General features: G+C 47.7%; 3 protein-coding genes across 4 annotated transcripts in view; 2 read left to right on the top strand and 1 right to left on the bottom strand.

Moving 5' to 3' along the window:
- DDX42 (DEAD-box helicase 42) overlaps positions 1–8,990 on the top strand; it is a 47,461-nt gene extending 38,471 nt beyond the window's left edge. The window contains exons 13-18 of the mRNA XM_037993595.2: positions 381–478; positions 1,243–1,519; positions 2,854–3,080; positions 5,219–5,329; positions 6,536–6,634; positions 7,369–8,990. Of these exons, the coding sequence (XP_037849523.1) occupies positions 381–478; positions 1,243–1,519; positions 2,854–3,080; positions 5,219–5,329; positions 6,536–6,634; positions 7,369–8,070 (1,514 nt within the window). The 3' untranslated portion in view covers positions 8,071–8,990. The remainder of the gene's footprint in view (positions 1–380; positions 479–1,242; positions 1,520–2,853; positions 3,081–5,218; positions 5,330–6,535; positions 6,635–7,368) is intronic.
- A 122-nt stretch (positions 8,991–9,112) lies between these two features.
- On the bottom strand, positions 9,113–16,453 carry FTSJ3 (FtsJ RNA 2'-O-methyltransferase 3). Its single transcript, XM_008012132.3, has 21 exons — positions 16,392–16,453; positions 16,195–16,287; positions 15,920–16,025; positions 15,610–15,656; positions 15,408–15,487; positions 14,893–14,992; positions 14,601–14,795; positions 14,407–14,522; positions 14,185–14,289; positions 13,999–14,099; positions 13,693–13,773; positions 13,455–13,601; positions 13,182–13,317; positions 11,661–11,845; positions 11,398–11,518; positions 11,032–11,318; positions 10,711–10,796; positions 10,520–10,619; positions 9,925–10,108; positions 9,757–9,851; positions 9,113–9,673 (listed from the first exon to the last, which is right to left on the bottom strand). The coding sequence occupies exons 2-21, from the start codon at positions 16,259–16,261 to the stop codon at positions 9,481–9,483; spliced, it is 2,532 nt and encodes an 843-aa protein (XP_008010323.3). The 5' UTR covers positions 16,262–16,287; positions 16,392–16,453; the 3' UTR covers positions 9,113–9,480.
- A 309-nt stretch (positions 16,454–16,762) lies between these two features.
- Positions 16,763–21,417, top strand: PSMC5 (proteasome 26S subunit, ATPase 5). 2 transcript variants are annotated; one of them, XM_008012129.3, is made up of 12 exons: positions 16,763–16,859; positions 17,482–17,553; positions 18,865–18,934; positions 19,225–19,322; positions 19,510–19,566; positions 19,649–19,879; positions 20,213–20,339; positions 20,428–20,618; positions 20,718–20,816; positions 20,903–21,013; positions 21,121–21,207; positions 21,314–21,417. In XM_008012129.3, exons 1-12 carry the CDS (start codon positions 16,836–16,838, stop codon positions 21,365–21,367), a joined length of 1,221 nt encoding a protein of 406 aa, XP_008010320.1. In that variant the 5' UTR covers positions 16,763–16,835; the 3' UTR covers positions 21,368–21,417. The 2 variants fall into 2 exon arrangements, with proteins under 2 accessions (XP_008010320.1, XP_008010321.1); XM_008012130.3 differs by lacking the exon at positions 16,763–16,859 and adding an exon at positions 17,066–17,267.
- Positions 21,418–21,433: the final 16 nt, after the last annotated feature.

The following is a 21,433-nucleotide window of genomic DNA, read 5'->3' as shown; positions in this document are numbered from 1 at the left end:
TGAGTTTATCTGAGCTGGACAGGATCTTAGCACTAGATATAACTTGTTCCTTTTTATAGATGATAAAAGCAAGCCTGAGAAATAAAATAAGTTGCCCAAAATTATACAGTTTTATCAGCGGGTAGAAGCAATGAACAGTACAGATCTGCTGATTTGAAATCAAGAGTCTTTTTCTGAACCATGCGGACAACTTATCTTAACTAAAAATGTAATAAAAATAGAATAAGAGCAAATCTTTCTCTAGTGAATCAATTTTTAAACTAAATTTAAAGCTCAGGTGAGCTTATGTAAAAAAAACTGAATAATCTTGAATGCCAAAGAAGCTTAATGGGTATTCATAAAGATATCATACTGTTTCTCTAACAGAATTTATCTTGTAGCTCTCTTATTTAGTGCAACTTTTCGGAAAAAGATTGAAAAGTTGGCCAGAGACATCCTGATCGACCCTATTCGAGTGGTGCAGGGAGATATTGGAGAGGTAACCCTAAGCAGGGCTGGATGGGACCTTAATGTGTTTATTTCTCATATTATGGAACACAGAATTAATTTCTCACTATTGAGATAAAAAAAGATGTTATGTTTATAGATGCAACATGCTTTGAGATTTGGTATTTTGCAAGTTGTGGGGATACATGAAAGAAGACTGGCAAAATATTGGGAATCATTGAAGCTAGGTGATGGGTACGAGTTGATTTTGTTCATTTTGCTTTTTTGTTTGTTTTACTGAATGTCTCAAAACTTTATAATTGTTTTAAAAAGGCTTCAAAGAGACAAAAAGATCTGGCTGGAAGCATACTACAGTGTGTTAGGTTGGAACTGACGTTTTAATTATTGTGGGAGGGGCCTACACAGGAGGGAAAGGGTGACCTGAAAGGCCTGGCAAAAATCAGGTTTCATTTCTTACCTGTACATATGCGCTATGTGGAAAATTTCTCTGAATTGGGACTTGGAATTCAGTTATGGCTGCTTAAGAATCCTTCAGTTGCTTGCCATGGTTATTGTTAAGGAAAGCTCTAGAAAGTAGTGGGGCATACAAATTAGGTATGTACACCAGGCGGAGAGCAAGGTGATTGAAAAGGAGAAGTGAGTTTTGAGCTGCACTTGACTTGCTGAAGGAAGGCCCAAGGAGAACTGGATTGTTGAAGGTCTTCTTGATGCAGGTAGAAAATATAATGCTAGTCCTTGTTTAGGTGGCCTGTGACTCCAATGTCACAATCATCTGTTTCATTTCTTCCTTCTCAGGCAAATGAAGATGTGACACAGATTGTGGAGATTCTCCATTCTGGACCTAGTAAATGGAACTGGCTTACCCGGCGTCTGGTAGAGTTTACCTCTTCAGGGAGTGTCCTCCTCTTTGTTACTAAAAAAGCCAATGCTGAAGAGCTAGCGAATAACCTTAAACAGGAGGGTCATAATCTTGGGCTGCTCCATGGGGATATGGATCAGAGTGAGAGAAACAAGGTCATTTCAGACTTTAAGAAAAAGGACATCCCGGTCCTGGTGGCCACAGATGTTGCAGGTAGAGTATGAATTTTTCAACAACATTAAGTTCCTAGGCTATAAGGGTACTCTGTCTTACTGTATAAGACCTGTAATATCTGAGCAGGCTGATGGAAAGACTATCGGCCTGTCTGGCCATCCCCTCCCAAACCCCCAAGGAAGCAGCAGTTCAGCACAGGCATCACAGTCTGAAGCTCTAGACACCACTTTTCACTTAGTGTCTCTCTCTGATCAAAGAATCCCTGCAGTGGCTGGGCGCGGTGGCTCAAGCCTGTAATCCCAGCATTTTGGGAGGCTGAGACGGGCGGATCACGAGGTCAGGAGATCGAGACCATCCTGGCTAACACGGTGAAACCTCGTCTCTACTAAAAAATAGAAAAAACTAGCCGGGTGAGGTGACAGGTGCCTGTAGTCCCAGCTACTCAGGAGGCTGAGGCAGGAGAATGGCCTAAACCCGGGAGGCGGAGCTTGCAGTGAGCTGAGATCCGGCCACTGTACTCCAGCCTGAGCAACAGAGCAAGAATCCGCCTCAAAAAAAAAAAAAAAAAAAAAGGAATCCCTGCAGCTAGAAGTCACTGGGGGAAAAAAGGCAATGAATGCCCTTATTGTATGTCCGAATATAGTAGATATCTTACATTGATCTACTATACACAGCTTAGTTGGGCAACTTCACTCAGGATGAGAACAGTTTTTGGAATATTACTTCTGCTTTGTTCTGTCAAGTTTTAATAACTACCCTTAAACACTGATATTCCCAGAAAGGAGAGAACTTCTCAGCTTCATGACACATTTTAAAAATATATTCCCAGTGCAAGAGAAGAGGGCATGGCAGATTCTTGACGCAAAAGATAAAAGTCCCGGTCGGACGCGGTGGCTCACACCTGTAATCCCAGCACTTTGGGAGGCGGAGGCAGGCAGATCACCTGAGTTCAGGAGACCGAGACCATCCTGGCCAACATGGTGAAACCCCGTCTCTACTAAAAATACAAAAATTAGCTGGGTGTGGTGGCATGTGCCTATAATCCCAGCTGCTTGGGAAGCTGAGGCAGGAGAATTGCTTGAACCAGGGAGTCAGAGGTTGCAGTGAACTGAGATCATGGCACCGCACTCCAGTCTGGCAACAGAGTGAGACTCCATCTCAAAAAAATAAAAAACAAAAGTTCCTTACACTAGAAGGCCTAACATCATGGAATCTATGGTGGTGACTTAACATGCCTGTATCTCAGCTCACCAAACCCATGCACTTCGCTTAGATAAAGGAAATGTGGCTTCTTAGAGCACTAGCATTTCTGGTTACTTTGATCTTTTGACTACAGATGAAGAATAAAAGAATGTGGTTGCTTTTTATTTCAGCCCGTGGTCTGGACATTCCTTCAATTAAGACTGTCATTAACTATGATGTGGCACGAGACATTGATACTCACACACATAGGATTGGCCGCACGGGAAGAGCGGGTGAGAAAGGTGTGGCCTATACCCTGCTCACTCCCAAGGACAGCAATTTTGCTGGTGACCTGGTCCGGAACTTAGAAGGAGCCAATCAACACGTTTCTAAGGAACTCCTAGATCTGGCAATGCAGGTGAGGGACTGGGCACGCTTTCAGTTGCTCCTGGTTGTAAGACCAAGACATTTTAGCAGTCCTGGAGCAGATAACATAAAAACTTGACAAGAAAGTTGGGTGGCAGGGAGGATGTGGGGCTTATGAGGTACAGCTAGGAATTGTGAGATACTAAAATTCATCTAATCTTATCTGGTCTTCTCTTTCTTTCAACAACATCTGTTTTGAAAAGCTATTCCTTTGTACTAAAATCTGTCCCTGTAATTTCACCCCATAGCACACTTATGAGTAAATTTAATCTCAAAGATGGTTACTGTTCTTACTGCTCTTCTCCCATAAAACTTTTCTTCGGGGGGCCTAAAAATGTGTGATGTCTTTGAAACAATATGTGTATAGTATAGTGCCCGCCTCCCCCCCCTTTTTTTTTTTTTGAGACAGAATCTCGCTCTGTCGCCCAGGCTGGAGTGCAATGGCACAATCTCAGCTCACTGCAACCTCCGCCTCCCGGGTTCAAGCGATTCTTCTGCCTTAGCCTCCCAAATAGTTGGGATTACAGGCGCCCACCACCATGCCTGGCCAATTTTTGTATTTTTAATAGAGATGGGGTTTTGCCATGTTGGTCAGGCTGGTCTGGAACTCCTGACATCTGGTGATCCTCCCACCTTGGCCTGGGCCTCCCAAAGTGTTAGGATTACATGTGTGAGCCACCGTGCCCGGCTTATATAGTGCCTCTTAACTATTCCCAGCAGTCTGAGATCTTAGACCTTTGACCACACTGATTGCCATCTTCCAGGTGTGCTCCATCTTCTAGGTGTGCTCCCAGTCTAAAGCTAAGTGAGGCATTCTAACAAATCAAACCTAGAGTCATCTGAATCCATGCTGTCCCCAAATTACAAATGGGTTTGGAACACTTTGAGAGCAGAAACTGTTAAGAGTTTGTCAAATGCCTAGGCCAGCTCACATAACTGGTACAACTCAGCTGCAGTGTGGCAGTGCCCGAGTTTCTGGTCCTAGGAGTAAAGGACCTGAACTGCAAGAGAGAAGAGAATAATGTTTCCTCCCCTGCTCCTGAGCACAGAGAGCCAGCCCTAAATGACCTTTTAAACAGGACAGATTTTGTCTTTGGCATTTTCTTCCATTTCTTTTTTTACCTCAGGCTTTCTGTGCTCAGAACTTTGCCCAAGCCTGCTGCCCTACCTCTCAAGCACTTTATTTTGCTGGTAATATGTGATTGTCAGATAAAGCTTTAACCTTCCCAGAGATATTTGCTTTTTTTTTTTTCCCCCCCGCTTTTTTCTGAGATGGAGTCACACTCTTATCACCCAGACTGGAGTGCAGTGGCGCAGTCTCAGCTGACTGCAACCTCTGCCTCTCCGGTTCAAACAGTTCTCCTGCCTCAGCTTCCCGAGCAGCTGGGATTAGAGGCATGTGCCACCATGCCTGGCTAATTTTTGTATTTTTCGTAGGGACGGGGTTTCACCATGTTGGTCAGGCTGGTCTTGACTCCTGGCCTCTAGTGATCTGCCCGCCTTGGCCTCCCAAAGTGCTGGGATTCACAGGTGTGAGCCACCGCCCTGCATTCTTAAGAGAATATGAGTAAATATGATGAGTAGTATCCTGGCAGTGGTCAAGTTCAATGAAAACTTTTAGGCTCGGTGGGTAAATCTTCAGTTGTGTGGCTACCATCCTTTCTGGGAGTCTGCCCCTATAGTCAGTTCTGATAAGCCTCACTTCACATAGCATTTTTCCTTTGCTTCTGAACACACCATTTCTTTAAGCTCCACATGTTTATGTCCAATAGTATGTGGTTTGAGAAATAAAAAATAATCTCATTTTCCTCAAGGAAGTTAGAAGTAGCCAAAGTGACTCTGTGTTTGAAGCTTATCTGAATGACTTCCCTTCCAGGAGAGCCTGAGGGAGGGAGCACTATAGGAAGCCTTAGATAAGGAACTCAGCCGCTTTTCAAATTTGGTGGATTATGCTACCAAGGAGAAACTAATCTGTGGTTCCTGTGAACAGTTCCTCCCTTAGCGTAAATGTGCTGGCTGAAAGTTAAGTGAAGAGTTCCCCCTTCCCACTTAATTTCCTCTTTGTCCTCGTCCTCTTCCTCTGGTCTTTTCTCCCTTCCTTGAGTTAACCTTGAATTTTGTTCAATGCAGAATGCCTGGTTTCGGAAATCTCGATTCAAAGGAGGGAAAGGAAAAAAGCTGAACATTGGTGGAGGAGGCCTAGGCTATAGGGAGCGGCCTGGCCTGGGCTCTGAGAACATGGTGAGTCTAGACTACAGTAGTGTCTTTAGGGTTGGTCTCATGTCCTGAATGTCATTAGGAATATTCTTATCTGCCCAGGAAAGCCTCAGTGAGTTTAAAACCCTGTCTAGAAGGGAATTTGTATTTAATCTGATTTGAGTCAATGCAGTGCTCATTCTTATGGTAACTTTCTATTGAAGAAGCATCTTTGTGTACTTGGTTGACTAGGCTTGCTCAGGAAATTATTCTAGATTAGCAGTGATGTCACACTGTGGTCCCTGGACCAACAGCACATGCAAACTCATCCCCCACCCCCGACCTTGTGAATCAGAAACTCTGGAGTTGGGGCCCAGCAGTCTGCTTTTACAGCCCTTCAACACTGGCCTAAAGCCTGCTGTTAGGGAAATGTTGCCATAGGGTCACTATAAAGTCTAGCCATATCTTGTCATTAAACTCCGGAATGGATCAGGAATTTCTAAGTCGGGAGCTAGTTTTTCTCACAAGCCAGGTAACAAAAGTACCCTTTTGGTGGCCTTTCTTAACTACCTGTTTTTTGTCACTTTGATTCCTAAGCCAGGGAAGAAAGCTGCCAGTATACTTTTCTGGAGCATTAGAGTTAAGCTTGGCATCTTTGATAATTACATACTCTGTTCCCACATTATTATAATAATGATGATTATGCATAATAATAGCTAATATTTATTGAGCACTTTATATGTGCCAGGACCATTCCAAGCAATCGGATATTTTAGCTCAGTTAATCCTCACAACAACCAAATGGAAGTTAGTACAGATAACAACATTGAGACACCTAAAGTTACACTGACAAGCGTTTAAGCTGAAATTCAGATCCTTCATGGTCTTGATTCAGGGCCTTAGCAGTCAGTCACACAATATGCTATTCAGAGCCTTTTCATCTTTAACATAATTTTTACTTACTTAATTGGATGTGTGTATGTAAATAATACATGATCAACTTTGGGCATAATCTGATTGCATTTCTGTTTAATAGGGTTAATTCCAAGAAATAGAATTTCTGGGTTGAGGGCATAAGCATTTTTAAATGATTGTCACTGTCTTTTCTCACAAAGCAGAAGTAGCCTTCTAAAAGTATCCAGTTCCTTCGTAGCTCCCGCTTCAAGGGTTTTCATTATAATGAGGGCTAGTCTATGGCAGTGAGCTTTCCTGCTAATTTTTTCATCCTCATAGTTGTGTTTATTTTTTTAGGACCGAGGAAATAACAATGTAATGAGCAACTATGAGGCCTACAAGCCTTCCACAGGAGCTATGGGAGATCGACTAACGGCAATGAAAGCAGCTTTCCAGGTCTGAAATAAGCATTTCATTAAAAGCACTTTCAGCAGTAACTCTTGGGCAATGACAGAGGGGCTTAGTTTTCCTGGTTGTAGCTGGGCTTACAGGCTTGATGCTAGATTTAGGGTCTTCACACTGCTTGGATTTTGAATATAAACCTAACAGTAGCTTACTTGGACATGCAAATTGATCTAGAGAACCCCTTGTGCTGGTCTACTTGAGTCATACTCAGGGCCTGGGATTGTTGTCCTGCAGCAGGGTGTGTGTTCCCTCCCTTCCCAATAGCCTGCAGTATTGCCCACCTCCCAGGCGCCCACCTCCAACTCACTTCTGAAGCAAAAGGTACTGATAGTCACACTAAGGTGAATTGATAGAATGAGTTCAAGGCAGGTTTTGCTGTCAAACTTAAATTTCAGTGTAAACAATTTTTTTAAGTTTTCAGAACTTTTTGGTTTTGAATGGTAAATAACAGATAAATGTGCTAAATACACAGATGCTTTATTCTAGCCAATCAGGCTATAAAAGTACATTTCAGAACACTGGGGGTCCATCTCTCCACAGAGATCCGCAAGTTTTCCTTTATAGCACAAGAAAAAAAGGGACCATACTGTGGGGCCAGCAGGACACTAAAGTCATAGTGCCAAAATAGCATAGTGTTTCTGTAAACCTCATCATTTGCCAAGTTGTATATTCAAGTTTCTTGAACTTGCTATCTTACCTACTCCTGATATCTCTTTCTCTTTCAGTCACAGTACAAGAGTCACTTTGTTGCAGCCAGTTTAAGTAATCAGAAGGCTGGAAGCGCTGCTGCTGGGGCAAGTGGGTGGACTAGCGCAGGGAGCTTGAATTCTGTTCCAACTAACTCAGCACAACAGGGCCATAACAGTCCTGACAGCCCCGTTGCCGGTGCCACCAAGGGCATTCCAGGCTTTGGCAATACTGGCAACATCAGTGGTGCCCCTGTGACCTACCCATCTGCTGGAGCCCAGGGAGTCAACAACACAGCTTCAGGGAATAACAGCCGAGAAGGGACTGGGGGTGGCAACGGGAAAAGAGAGAGATATGAGAACCGGGGCAGCAGCCGTCACAGTCACGGAGAGACTGGCAATCGGCATAGCGATAGCCCACGTCATGGAGATGGTGGTCGCCATGGAGATGGATACCGCCACCCAGAAAGCAGCAGCCGTCACACTGATGGCCATCGGCACGGAGAGAACAGACATGGAGGAAGCGCAGGCCGGCATGGGGAGAACCGGGGTGCAAATGACGGTCGGAATGGGGAAAGCAGGAAAGAAGCTTGTAATCGTGAGAGCAAGATGGAGCCCAAGATGGAACCCAAAGTGGACAGCAGCAAGATGGACAAGGTGGACAGCAAGACAGATAAGACAGCTGATGGCTTTGCTGTCCCAGAGCCGCCTAAACGCAAGAAAAGTCGATGGGACAGTTAGAGGGGATATGCTGAAGCGTGAAATCAGTTGTCCTTAATTTTTAGAAAGATTTCGGTAACTAGGTGTCTCAGGGCTGGGTTGGGGTCCAAAGTGTAAGGACCCCCTGCCCTTAGTGGAGAGCTGGAGCTTGGAGACATTACCCCTTCATCAGAAGGAATTTTCGGATGTTTTCTTGGGAAGCTGCTTTGGTCCTTGGAAGCAGAGCTGGGAAGCTTCCTTTGCCTCTAGGTGAGTTGTCATGAGGGTAAGTTGAGGTTATCTTGGGATAAAAGGCCTTCTAGGGCACAAAACTCACTCTAGGTTTATATTATACGTAGCTTATATTTTTTACTAAGGTGTCACCTTATAAACATCTATAAATTGACTTCTTTTTCTTAGTTGTATGGCCAGGCAGTCCCCTTTTTAGGAGTTGGCTTCTGCAAACTCAATCCATTGAACTAACTGTTGGGGAGCAATTTGGTAGTTGTAGACATTTGCAGGGAAGGGAGATGTCTGATTCTAAATGGGAGTTGATGCTCAGGTTCCCAGCCATGTTTACGTCCAGCCCTGAGACATGTAGGAAACACCTTCCAGACCCAGGCTCTGAAGATTCCCAGAAGCCACAAGGATTGAAGGGAAAAGGTGATCCTGGTAACTGTTCTAGGATTGCTCCAGGTCTGAGATGGTGTTGCTAAATTTAAAATTAAACAAAAAATCCAACAACAGCTTTTAAAGTGTCTTCTTCTATTTCATTGTATTTTTTTTAACTTGCCCCAATGATAGAAAAGTCTTTTGCTGAAATGATTTTGATGATTTTTGTTCTATGTTGTTTATAAAAGGAAAAGAAATATACAAACTTTGACTTTTGTGACTTTGTGAAGGTTTCTTTAAGATGTGCATTCCTTTCTGCTTGCTCTCTAGTAAATGTTTTACTACTGGGACCTGTGGATCGTTTGTCATTTCTGTCTCACTATGAGTTGGTACATCTTAGAATAGTGCCGCCCACAGTGTGCGTACTCAGTTGTAGGGAAGTGCTTATTAAAACTGTCAGAAAAGACAACTCTTCCATTATCTTGGTTTTATTCAGGAATAGGATGGGGGAAGGCTTAAGGGGCCTACATGTCCAGGTGTAGACTACATCGAGTGTCGCTCCAACACTGAACTTCCCCTTAACAGTTTAAAAAAAGGGTCGTGGGTCTGTCAACACAGTTCAGCAGTGCTTTCATGGGAGACCTTCCTTCAGGCAGGCAGGAGGACATCCTCCTCTCTGCTGAAGACCACCACGGGAGTTCTAGGCACCCCGCCTCACTGTTCTTCAGACAGCTGTGATGTGAGCAGGGGCTGGGCTGGGTTATCAAGGGGGCCAGACTGAGCCACGCCACACCCTTCCTCCTAGTCCCCATGCTCTCCTGGTGAGCCTGGCAGCTCTGCTTACTTCCGTTTGTGTTTTCTCTTTTGTTCCTTACATTGCTGTGCTCTTTGGTCCTTCTTCATCCTTGAGTCCACCACCTTGAAATGACCTCTGACTCCAGCTGGCCGGTGCACTTTGCGGCCCACACCTTTTTTGGCTACAACATAGGTGACATGGTGTTTCTCCTTGCCAAACCCAGCCTTCTTGTAGAGACTACAGGGAGAAGAGAACAGGTTAGAGGCTTGCTTTCTGCTGCACTTTTAGCCCTGTGTACCTTTGTGGTGTCCTCCCATTACCTTCTCAGCTGTGCCACTTTCTCTCGTTCTGAGATGTCCACTGTGTTCACCACGGCTTCTGCCTTCTTCCTGGTCTGCTCCAGCCTCTTCAGCATCTGCAGAAGGAACCTGTCAGGTGACCTCTTCCCCATCCCGACCCCCCCAATCTCTAGAGGCCCCATCACTTACCCTCCTTTTCTTTCTAGCCTTAGCTTCAGCCACCTTCTTGATGGGACGTGCATTGATTTCCCGCCAGCGTTTCCGGTAATGCTCCACCTCCTTCTTACCAATAGGCAACTGCCGTATTCGGTGCTGCTTTTCCTCTTGCACAAACCACTCTGGAAGCTCCCCTTCATCCTCATTAAATGTGTACCTGAGTGGAAAGGAACAGCTGTCCAATATCCAACATTCCAGGCTTTCTAAAGAAATTACCGGATCGGGCGCAGTGGCTCACGCCTGTAATCCCTGCACTTTGGGAGGCTGAGGCGGGCAGATCACCTGGGGTCAGGAGTTTGAGACCAGCCTGGCCAACATGGCGAAACTGTGTCTCTACTAAAAATACAAAAATTAGCTGGGCATGGTGGTGGGCGCCTGTAATCCCAACTACTCAGGAGGCTGAGGCAGGAGAATCACTTGAACCTGGAAGGCAGAGGCTGCAGTGAGTAAAGATTGCGCCGTTGCACTGCAGCCTGGGTGACAGAGCAAGACTCCATCTCAAAAAAAAGAAAAAACCCATTTACCCACCAGACCCTGGTCACTCTTGATGAGTTTCTGGCCCCTTTACCGGTTGAAGGAATTATCTATGAGATCTCTCTTGGCCTTTTTGGAAGAGGCAATAACAGCACCTAGAGCAAGGCCTTCGGGGTCCAGTATCCGATGTTTTGCTAGAGAGGGACGGAGAAAGGTGAAAGCTCAATTCCCAATACTGACACGTCCAGTGGTCTTTTCTCATTCCACTGTATACAGAGTTCTCACCTGGGTCCTCGATAGGCACTATCTCAAACCCGTTATCATCTGACTTAGGCCCACGACTTCGCTTCTTACCACGGAGGGGTTCCCGGCTGTGAAGAGGGGAGGACTCTGAGTGATTCCACCACTCTGTACTAAGATCGCACTCCCACGGAATTTGCAAAAATCCTGCCACGCAGGCTGTACCCCAGACCAGTTAAATCAGGATCGTCAGTACAGTATTTTTAACCCTCCCCATCTGCAGCCAAAATTGAGAACCCCCAATTTAGAGAAATGGTTCAAGCCACTGCTTCCTTTCCATCCCTTCTCTCAGCTGCAACCACTCACCTTTCTTCATCCTCACTGCTACTACTGCTATCACTGTCTGAGATGCCATCCTCTTCTTCCCCTTCAGGACCAGTGGCAGCTTCTGTCCCCGAAGAAGCCTCTGTTCCCTTAGGGGCTTCATCTCGGCACAGGGGAGACATTATCTCAGTCTTCAAACAGGAAGGCAGTGTCTGTGGCAGCTGCTGCGGCTGCTGCTGCTGTCCCTTCCGCCGGCTCTCAAACAATAGCTGGGCCTGACTGATCTCGAGGGCCTCATCTGCATCATCCTCGATCCCAACAAAGCTGCCCTGTGATGGGAGAACATCAGCTGCCCTTCTCCCAGGGAAGACTCATCTCCCGGCAGTCTTGCCCCCTGCCTCTCCTTACCTTTGAGAACCACAAGTTGGCTTGTTCTTCCTGCAGTATTGCCTTTTCCTTCAGTGGTACCAGCAGTGGATTCTCCTCCTCCTCCTCCTCCTCTTTATCATCTACTTCAGTAAATCGCACACTGTAGACCCAAAGGAAAGTAGGGGGCTCAGAGACCCAGAATGCCTGGTGCCCTTGCTCCCCTACTTAGGCTCTGGCAGTATTCACCCCAACGCTGCCTCAGAGTGGCAGCATTCCCTCTGGCACGCACACGTGCCCCTTACCGCTTTTGGTCCCTTAGATCCTGATGTCCCCTGACTCCTGCCAGCTCCTCTGGATCCAGGTCACTATCTACAGATGTGTCATCACCGTCGTCCTCAACATCTGACACATAGATGTCATCCCTCGGCAGATCGGACAGAAATGTGTCTGCTGCACTCATATCCCCTTGTGTTACTTCCTCTAATAACTGAAGTGTAACAGAAACAAAGGTGAACTATTTAAAAGGAAACATACTGTTTTTTTTCTGTGTCTCTCACCTCAGTCTATGCTCAGCAACACTAAGAAGAACACTGGCAAATCCATTATCCTTTCACAGGCGGGAAAGCTCAGATCCAGGGTAGTGAATGGCCTGTTTACAACATCCCATTCTAGGCTATGTTACTGATCCATCTCACTGAGCTGTCTTGTCTCAGTGGTATCACAAATGGGTCTTATGGGAAGGTACCCTACAGCCCATATAGCACCAAATCTTAACATACTCTACAACACTGGTTTTCCTTTAAAAATTATCCTCAGATGGCATCTCAATCATCTCCTGAGAATACCATCTACGCAATCTGTCTCCACTGAATAAAAGGGGCCCAGCCAACATACATCCAACAGAACTGTCCCACTTAAACCAATTGTCAGAACCTTTTATTTTCCTCATGCAGAGATACTAGGCTGGGTATGATGGCTCACACCTGTAATCCCAGCACTTTGGCAGGCTGAGGCAGGAGGATTGCTTGATGCCAGGAGTTTGAGGCTGCAGTGAGTCATGATGGCACCACTGCACTCCAGCCTGGGTGACAAAACAAGATCTTGTCTCAAAGGAAAAACCTCAGCTACTATTTCTTGAGTGTTTATCACATATGAGGGATTACACCTATCTTTTTTTGTTCCTCACAAAAACTCTAGTAGGTAGGTTCTATTATTGTTTTACAGATGAGGAAACTGAGGCAGCAAGGATAAGTGGTAGTCAGCTCAGTCACTTCACACAGCTCCAGGTAGTAGAGCTGGGAAGGAAACCTGAGCCTATGTCTGCTCTAGGGCCACCATGCTCTATTGCCTCCTGTACAACAAAGATGACTTGATTATGACACTCCCACATATAAACCACAGAAGTTCATTTTGTTTGTGACCCTGATTTTGTCAGGAAAAACATGTTCTTCAGTATTGAGTGGAAGCAGCCTAATGTGAGTGCTCACTTGGTCTCAATGAACTGAAGAATGCTGCTCCCCTCTAAGGGAGACCCTCTCTTCCTCTGTGCTTGTAACTCAAGTAACCTGGCAGCATCCATTATAAGTTCTTTTCTGATGTTCTAGTTCTTCAAGAATAATCTATCACAGTCATCTATCTACCTAACTTCATCCTTTTAGGTTTATGTTTCTTTGTGCCTTTAGACTCACCAAGGCACCCTGTGGTGAAGACAGCAACCACAGCCTATCATTCAGCAACTTAAAAAGACATTCAACACCCCCAACCTCCAAACACCCAAACAGATTCTTATGTCTCCTAAACCTGCACCCCCAATGCCGCCTCACCTGGTGACCCCGGATGGTGCGCAAGGAGAACATGCCAGTCTCCCCCTCGTCTGCAATGGAAACCCCAGGCAGATCCATCTTCAGCTCCACACGCTCCCGCTGCTTTCTCTGCTCACGCAGCAGCTTCTTTTTCTTCCTGAGGGGGTGGATTCAGGGAGTAAAACTGGCCCAGCTCCAAAGAGTTTCTATCCATGCCTTGCATTTTCTTCTCCCATCTTCACACAGAGGATCCCTGCATTGGTGGACTCCAAGTTCCACCCCAGCTCCTCTCACCTCTTCAATTCCGCCACCTCCTGGGCCTTCATTTCTGCCAGGGTCTGGTTCAGTTGTTCCTCCTCCTCCTCCTCCTTAGAGGGCTGCTTTGTGATCCCAGCTGTTGAGTCCTCCTCATCACCTTCATCTTCCTCTCCAGAGCTGAGGCTGGCAAAACAGTCCCAGGAGTTGGGTTATTTTCCTGGACTCTTTCCCTGGACACCCCGTCCACACCTGCCTGGCTGCATTCCCTCCTCACCTGATGTCCAGTGCCTTTGCTTGTTCTTTCAGCTTCTTGGCCACATATCGCCGAAGTTTTGTTCTCCAGTTTAGTAGCAACCTGCCCCAGAGATACTATTACTGTTCTTGCCATCTCCCTCTTTGTCCCTGCCCCGTTCTGTTTTAGGCTCACTATCCACCTTTTCAGGTTTCAGCTACATAAACCAAAAGGCTCAGGCCCCCACCCCAAACCTTTAGCACAGCAATATCCTCTTCCCAGAGATCTAACATCATGGCCTTTCCCGCCTCCAGGGCTCCTGGCCCCCATGCCCACCCCGCTGCATACCTGAGCTCCTTGCGCCCCAACACTCTGATGTCCTGACAGCACACCCGTATGTCCTCAGTGGTAGCTGGATGCTGTGCCAACTCTTCATCATCTACCATGATCTGTTTGGGAGGAGGGAAAGGTGTCGGGAGATTCTCAGGCCATGTTTCCCGGGCTACCTCATGTCCCTCAAGGCTGGAGACTCACTTCGCTGGCCTTAGACAGGAAGTCGACAGGGTTGGCAGCTCGGAGGAAGTCAGTGACTGAGGTACGGTGATAGAGAGTGAGGTCGCCCTCAGCATAGCCTTCAGCCTTAGGGAGGAAAAGAGAGAAGGTTGGGCAGTCCCTTCTGGGTATCTGTAGGACCCACCAGGCCCAACCTCTCCAGAGTTCCAGGACCCAAGGGTGGCCCCATTCCCCAAAACACACCTTTGGCTTCTTCTTAGTCACCAATTCAGTAACAGTCTTAGCCTGAACTTCAACCTCCTTGAAGGCAAATTTGGGGTCGAAGAATTTACTGTCAACCTTGTCAGGGGCCAGGAATCCTAAAAATGACAGGATATATTAAAAAGTGTGCTTTGGGAGTTGGGAGGCTGGATCAAGAGAAAGGAAATGATGCCCACCTTGGCAGACTACAAAGATCTCTGCAGATTCGTGGCGAGAGGCTTGGGGCTTGGTGGCCTGGACACGGCGGAACAGTTGCTGAAAGATCCATAGCAGAGGCTGATAGTCACGAGAACGGAAAACCTTTGTGATGAAGCAGCCACCCCGGGCCAAAAAGTCACAAGCCAAACGCAGAGCCATCAGTGTCAAATGGGCTGTAGGATAGAGACAATCAGTTGAGGCACTGCAGCCCAGGAGGGCATGCACCCAACTCCACCATCACCTGATCTCCAAACACCACACTCCCTGTACCTTGTGAGTAAGCGTCATGGACCCAGCTAGCCCCCACATTGGGGGCCCCATCATTGAGCACAACATCAACCTTCCAGGTCTTCAGCTCCTTCCTCAGGGCCTAAAAAGAAAAGGAACTATGGAAACACAAACACAGGAATGGCCCTGGTTCAACCACTTGTCCATCCCGTTATTTGTTGAGTGCCCATTATGGGTCAAATGCTCTACCAGGCACAGGAGATAACAATAGTAAACAAAAACAGTATGTCTCTACCTTCATGGAGCTTACAGTCTGACACTGAGTTCACAGGAAAAAACTTCACTAAAGATCGCTGCCCTTCTCCCAATTCCAAACACCTTTATCCCTGACTCTAAATAAAGGTTGGAGTGGGCACTACGAATACCATGGGTCTTGTACAAATGTCAGGCAAGAATGTGCTCAAAGCATGGTAAATAGAAAAAAATTGCCTTTAGAGGATTTCAGGGATGTGGATGTTTCCGTATAAAGGGGGAAGGAAGAAAGAGACTCCTATTACCTGCCTACAACGTTCTGTTGTGATGTCCTCCTGGAGAGTCACCACACTGGGGAGAGGCTTGATTGGAACCAGGTCCACTCCTGGAATAAATCAGGTCAGAGTATTCTAAAGGGTTGCCTCAAGCAGGGAGGAGAGAAATACAGGACAAAGTACTTTATACACCGACCCCTTAAAACATCAAGGAGAGCTGTCCGTTACTCACCTACAATAAGGCTGGATACAGGCATAAACTTGGCAGCTACCTGCAGCCTATAAAAGGAATAGGAATTTAAAAACCTACAGCCATCCTTGTCCCCCTCTTGGCAACTGACCTCTCATCCCTGGTGTTACGTGCACTGGCCAGAACATGTCATAGGCACGTATTCCAAGCCCTTTCTCTGCAGTCAAGAAAGGAAACGGTCTCCAAGGGGACCGGGATTCGGGATTCCTCTCCCGCAATGAAACTGGAAACCATCGCAGCTCAGAACACAGAAAGTGGCCACCAGGAGCAACCTGTGGCGAGTGTTACGAACCATCCCCCTGGCGCAGCACACAGGTCCAGCAAGGCTCGGGCTTTCTGCAGGAACTGAAAGCGGCGATTGAGCTGGATCAGCTTGAAAGCAGATCGGGAACGGTAACCTGGACAAAACAACCAAGTGCACAGAGGGCTTCACCACCACCAGCAGGATTTCTCCAGCCTCGCAACCCACTACCCCTTCTGTAGGAGAGGTACACAATGGTCAGAAAGAGCAGGCGAACCAGACAGAGATCGCTCGCTCGCTCGCAGACTGAGCGAATCTGGACTCACCCGTCTCCTTCGCCAAGTGATAAAATTTGTCCCGTCGGCTCTTGCCAACTTTGCCCTTCTTGCCCATGGTGGAATGGGGGAGTATTGCTCAATCTGGGGAGAAAGTAGAAGTTGAGGACGTCTCTTCCCGGATCACCAGATTCCTCTTTCAGTTTCCCACTTCCCGCAACAATTCCACTCCGCGCCCCTCTCCGCACACTCTAGCTAGACCCACGGCCGCTTTCTCCACACTCGGAACCGCACATGTATGCATCGAACGTACTTCCGCTTCCGCTTGCGCCCCTGCGTCCCTGGCGCGAGGTTTTCCGCCATTTTGAGTGTGGCCATAGATTGTTCTCGGTACTCTGTCCTCGGATTTTGTAAGTTGAAAGTTGAGACTAGGAAGGCATATTACAAGAACTACAAACAGAGTTTCAATGAGGCAACATTGAGGAGTTCTGCTCCTTCCTCTTCCCCCTCCAAAGCCCCTGAACTCTCGTACCGCCCCCGCATCATGGTCCCCTTAGTTAGTGTGGTCTGGCCGCGCACCCCGCCCATTGACCCGGAACTCTTCTCTGCCTGGTCTCAGGTCACAAGCCTCCGCTTCCGCGCCTGCGCGCAAAGGCGACTCGGATGCCGGCGGTCTCTGCTGAAGAGAGAAGATGGCGCTTGACGGGCCAGAGCAGGTATGGCGGCTGCAGTGGCGGCCCAGCAGGTTACGGGGCTGGGTGCGGAGCGAGCGTGATCTAAGTGGAGAGCGGGCCGGGGCAGGAGGGTCGGGTGGGTCGGAGGTGGCTGGACTAGTCCAGGCTGGACGCTGCCTGCGACTGGATCTGCTGTGTCAGCGCCGCCCTCGGTGAGTCAGGGCAAGGCTGGGAGAGGAATACGCGGTAGAAGCGGAGTGAGTGAGGGGAGCGATGGGCGCGGGAACGGCCGGCCCACGGGTCGCAGGAGACGGGACGCCAGTCCTTCGGCTCCGTTCCGCTTGCTCCGTCGGCAGTAACGACCCCTCGGGCTTGTAGAGCGCTTCACGCAGTGCAAAGCGCCCCCATGTATATCATATCGCCTCTCGGTCCTCCTAAAAGTCGTACAAGGTAGGCGGCGTTCCCATTTTTTTATTTTAGTCGTGGGAAAGTGGAGGGTTCCAAGGGAGGGAGGGATTAGAACCCAGATGCTGAGCCTCCGAAGTCCAAACTTTTTTTACTACGCAAAGCTACCTGGTGTCAAACCTTATTCAAAGTGCCCTGCAAGTGGCTTTATCCCCTCGGATGTTGAACCTGTCGTTTAAGACTCACTCTGTGTCTTCAGATGGAACTGGAGGAGGGGAAGGCAGGCAGCGGACTCCGCCAATATTATCTGTCCAAGATTGAAGAACTCCAGGTAAGGACGGACTTCAGAGGGAGCTAGGAAGGGGGATGATGGGGGATGGAAACGGACTTCCACAAATCCATCTAATTCCACTGGGAGTGCAGTGGAAGAAGCTGCTGCTTCTCCTTTCTTGTTTGTTTCTTAGCTAGTAGGGTGTGTGTATGAGAGGTAAGCAATCTCTTGTTCTCCTCCAGTCCCACCCCTTTAAGGGTTATAGTGTTCACAGTTTGCTACACATCTTCAAGAGTCAAATCTTAACAGAAAAGGGACCTCTAGCCAAAGGTCAACCCTTTTGGAAGAAGCCCGAATGAAAAGGATTCTTATGAAAGGGAAACAAGCTCAGGAGATGAAATTTATTACCAAGAGGTTGGGTGAGGGTGAAGTGAGAATGTGAGGAAAGGCATCATTGAGGCATCTGGATAATGCTAATTCCATAGAGACTGAATGAAAGAAATTGGGCAACCCAGAACGCTAGCCTAAAGCGCTAAACCATAGAAAAAGGACCGTTTATGTTGTTAATGAAATGTTTATGTTTACCAGTAAGGCTTCCAGCAGTAAGGTGTGACTCTCAGTAGTAGGTATGGCTTCCAGTAGTAAGCGTTACCAACAACATAAACAGTAGGCTGTTAGTGTTAACAGTGTTATGTTACCATAGGCTGTTAGCAGTTTAACTTTGGACAAGTCCATGGATTTTCAATTTCGCCCTAATCCCCTGCGTTGTTCAAGTGTAATCTGTAATATAAATTGGATGGGGGAAAGCCACAAAGAACAATTCTGAATTCCAAGTGCATTTGCAGGTATTATGTTTAGTTTACCATTTTTGAATGCTTTTTCATGTGTTTTTATTCGTTCACTTCAGTAGTCCTGAAAAGGAGCAGGGCAGCTGATGCTATACCCATGTGCCGTTTGGTAACAGATCTAGATTTTTAAAAATAGATTGCCTGAGCTTTACCTTGCTTTTGATTGACAGCAGCTGGGCTAGAATGCAGATTTCTCACCTAACAATCTTTCCACTAGGTGATGTTGCCTTCCTGTGAGAAATTTGGTGTTACATGAGCCAGCTGTAACTTTTCTCCATTAGATTCTGTTATTCCTGGACCAGTATTGGACAAGCAGCCTTCTTTGATGGCTGCCATAAGCTCCAGAGGGACTCTTGGAGGACAGGGCAGGGTCATTAGAATCATACTGGAGAATCTGAAACAACACACAGGTGCCCTGTGCCCTTCCCCTCAGCTCATTCTGACCTGTGAGGTCTTGGGCAAGATCCTACCTCCTCCTGTCTCCTGCCCTTGAGTAATGGAATTTGTCTCTTGTCTGCCACAGCTGATTGTGAATGATAAGAGCCAAAACCTCCGGAGGCTGCAGGCACAGAGGAATGAACTAAATGCTAAAGGTGAGTGGAGAAAGATGGGAAGCCGCATGTGGGCAGTTTGTCTGAGGTCTGTCCTAACCTCCCTGCACAGTGTCTTCACAGCAGTGCTTACTGTTTTCTCCCTGTCATCTAGTAGTTTCACATGCATCTCTCTTTCCCGATTCCCATTGTAGCCTCCTTAAATACATGAATTTTTATCTTTGGTCTTCCTTTAATAACTTAAGAATGATGCTTAGCTCATGCATGTAGAATTGGGTCCTGGAGACTCCAAAGGAGTAGCTAGGTGACCACTGTGTCTGTTTGCCATCTAGTTCGCCTATTGCGGGAGGAGCTACAGCTGCTGCAGGAACAGGGCTCCTATGTGGGGGAAGTAGTCCGGGCTATGGATAAGAAGAAAGTGTTGGTCAAGGTAAAAGCAGCATGACCCCAGGGACCAACCAGCTCAGTCTGCACTGGATTCCCACCCCTTTGTGTGTAGCCTTGGGAGACAGGGTTCTGTGTTCTGTCAAGGTATTGTGGGATTCTCGAAGGTCTTTCTGGGTAGGGTTAGTGATTTGGTGGCTGTCAAGGAAGATCATGAGCTCTTCTTTCTTTAGGTACATCCTGAAGGCAAATTTGTTGTAGACGTGGACAAAAACATTGACATCAATGACGTGAGTGTAGCAGGTGAGGTGGTGGTGGGGTCAGCTCTTATTTCTTACTGTACCGCTTCTGAAACTCGCCCCCTTCACCCAGGTGACACCCAATTGCCGGGTGGCTCTAAGGAATGACAGCTACACTCTGCACAAGATCCTGCCCAACAAGGTAGACCCATTAGTGTCACTGATGATGGTAGAGAAAGTACCAGATTCGACTTATGAGATGATTGGTGGACTGGACAAACAGATCAAGGAGATCAAAGAAGTGATCGAGCTGCCTGTTAAGCATCCTGAGCTCTTCGAAGCACTGGGCATTGCTCAGCCCAAGGTGAGGAGCAGGGCTTCTCCAGGAGGGCCAAGCTGTACTTTACTACTCCTGCCCCAGCCAGCCCTACTGCAGGGGTCGGGGAGGCACCAGGATAGGCTGCATCCTTCTTGGGCTGGCCCTCCCCCTGAAGAGTGGCGGGGGAAGTGTTCTAGGGCAGTGAGGTGGGTTTTCGATATAAGCTCCAGAACAGCTCCTTGATGTTCTTTTTTTTTTTTTTTTTTTTTGGTATCCCTAACATCTAGCAAGGGATCCAGCACTCAGCACTCGGTAAATGTTCACTGAATGAGATGAGGGGTGTAGCTTTCTGTCCTGAGTGCTGCTGTTCCCCTGTAGGGAGTGCTGCTGTATGGACCTCCAGGCACTGGGAAGACGCTGTTGGCCCGGGCTGTGGCTCATCATACGGACTGTACCTTTATTCGTGTCTCTGGCTCTGAATTGGTACAGAAATTCATAGGGGAAGGTAACCATGGCCAGTAATGTGAGAAGCAAGAGGTGTAGGGGGTTAGGGAGCTAATAAGCTCCCTAACACCAGCTCGGCCTCCACACAGGGGCAAGAATGGTGAGGGAGTTGTTTGTCATGGCACGGGAACATGCTCCATCTATCATCTTCATGGACGAAATCGACTCCATCGGCTCCTCGCGGCTGGAGGGGGGTTCTGGGGGGGACAGTGAAGTGCAGCGCACAATGCTAGAGTTGCTCAACCAGCTGGATGGCTTTGAGGCCACCAAGAACATCAAGGTAAGGTGGTAGCAGCCTTGGGATGGGCCCAGGGAAGGCCTGGGTGCCACGCAGGTTGAGGAAGAGCTTAGCTGATCCTCACCCGCTTTCTCTGCTTAGGTTATCATGGCTACTAATAGGATTGATATCCTGGACTCGGCGCTGCTTCGCCCAGGACGTATTGACAGAAAAATTGAATTCCCACCCCCCAACGAGGAGGTTTGTGATGGGCGCTGTGCAAAGTGGCTCTGGCAGTGGGGGTAGGGGTGGGGTGTGGGGCTCAGGCCTTTCCTTGCCATCTCCAGGCCCGGCTGGACATTTTGAAGATTCATTCTCGGAAGATGAACCTGACCCGCGGCATCAACCTGAGAAAAATTGCTGAGCTCATGCCAGGAGCATCAGGGGCTGAAGTGAAGGTAATTGGAGTACCCACCAAAAACAGGGCAGAGGCAGGAAGCTCTGGGCTCAAGGGCCACAGATGAGGGGCACAGCAGTGGGGCCTCAACTTCCTTTTCCTGTTCAGGGCGTGTGCACAGAAGCCGGCATGTATGCCCTGCGAGAACGGCGAGTCCATGTCACTCAGGAGGACTTTGAGATGGCAGTAGCCAAGGTATAGGCCTCCATCTTTGTGCCTTTGCTGATGGTGGCTCTGGGGGCAGTGGGCTAGGGCATGCTTGCGTTCGTAACTTAACATTCATTTTCTCCCCCACCCTTAGGTCATGCAGAAGGACAGTGAGAAAAACATGTCCATCAAGAAATTATGGAAGTGAGTGGACAGCCTTTGTGTGGATCCCTCCAATAAAGCTCTGTGGGCCAAGTCCTCTAGGACTCCAGTC

The sequence above is a fragment of the Chlorocebus sabaeus genome, chromosome 16 (assembly GCF_047675955.1).
Source record: "Chlorocebus sabaeus isolate Y175 chromosome 16, mChlSab1.0.hap1, whole genome shotgun sequence".
Taxonomy (NCBI): domain Eukaryota; kingdom Metazoa; phylum Chordata; class Mammalia; order Primates; family Cercopithecidae; genus Chlorocebus; species Chlorocebus sabaeus.
This window is presented reverse-complemented; position numbering and strand designations above follow the sequence as displayed.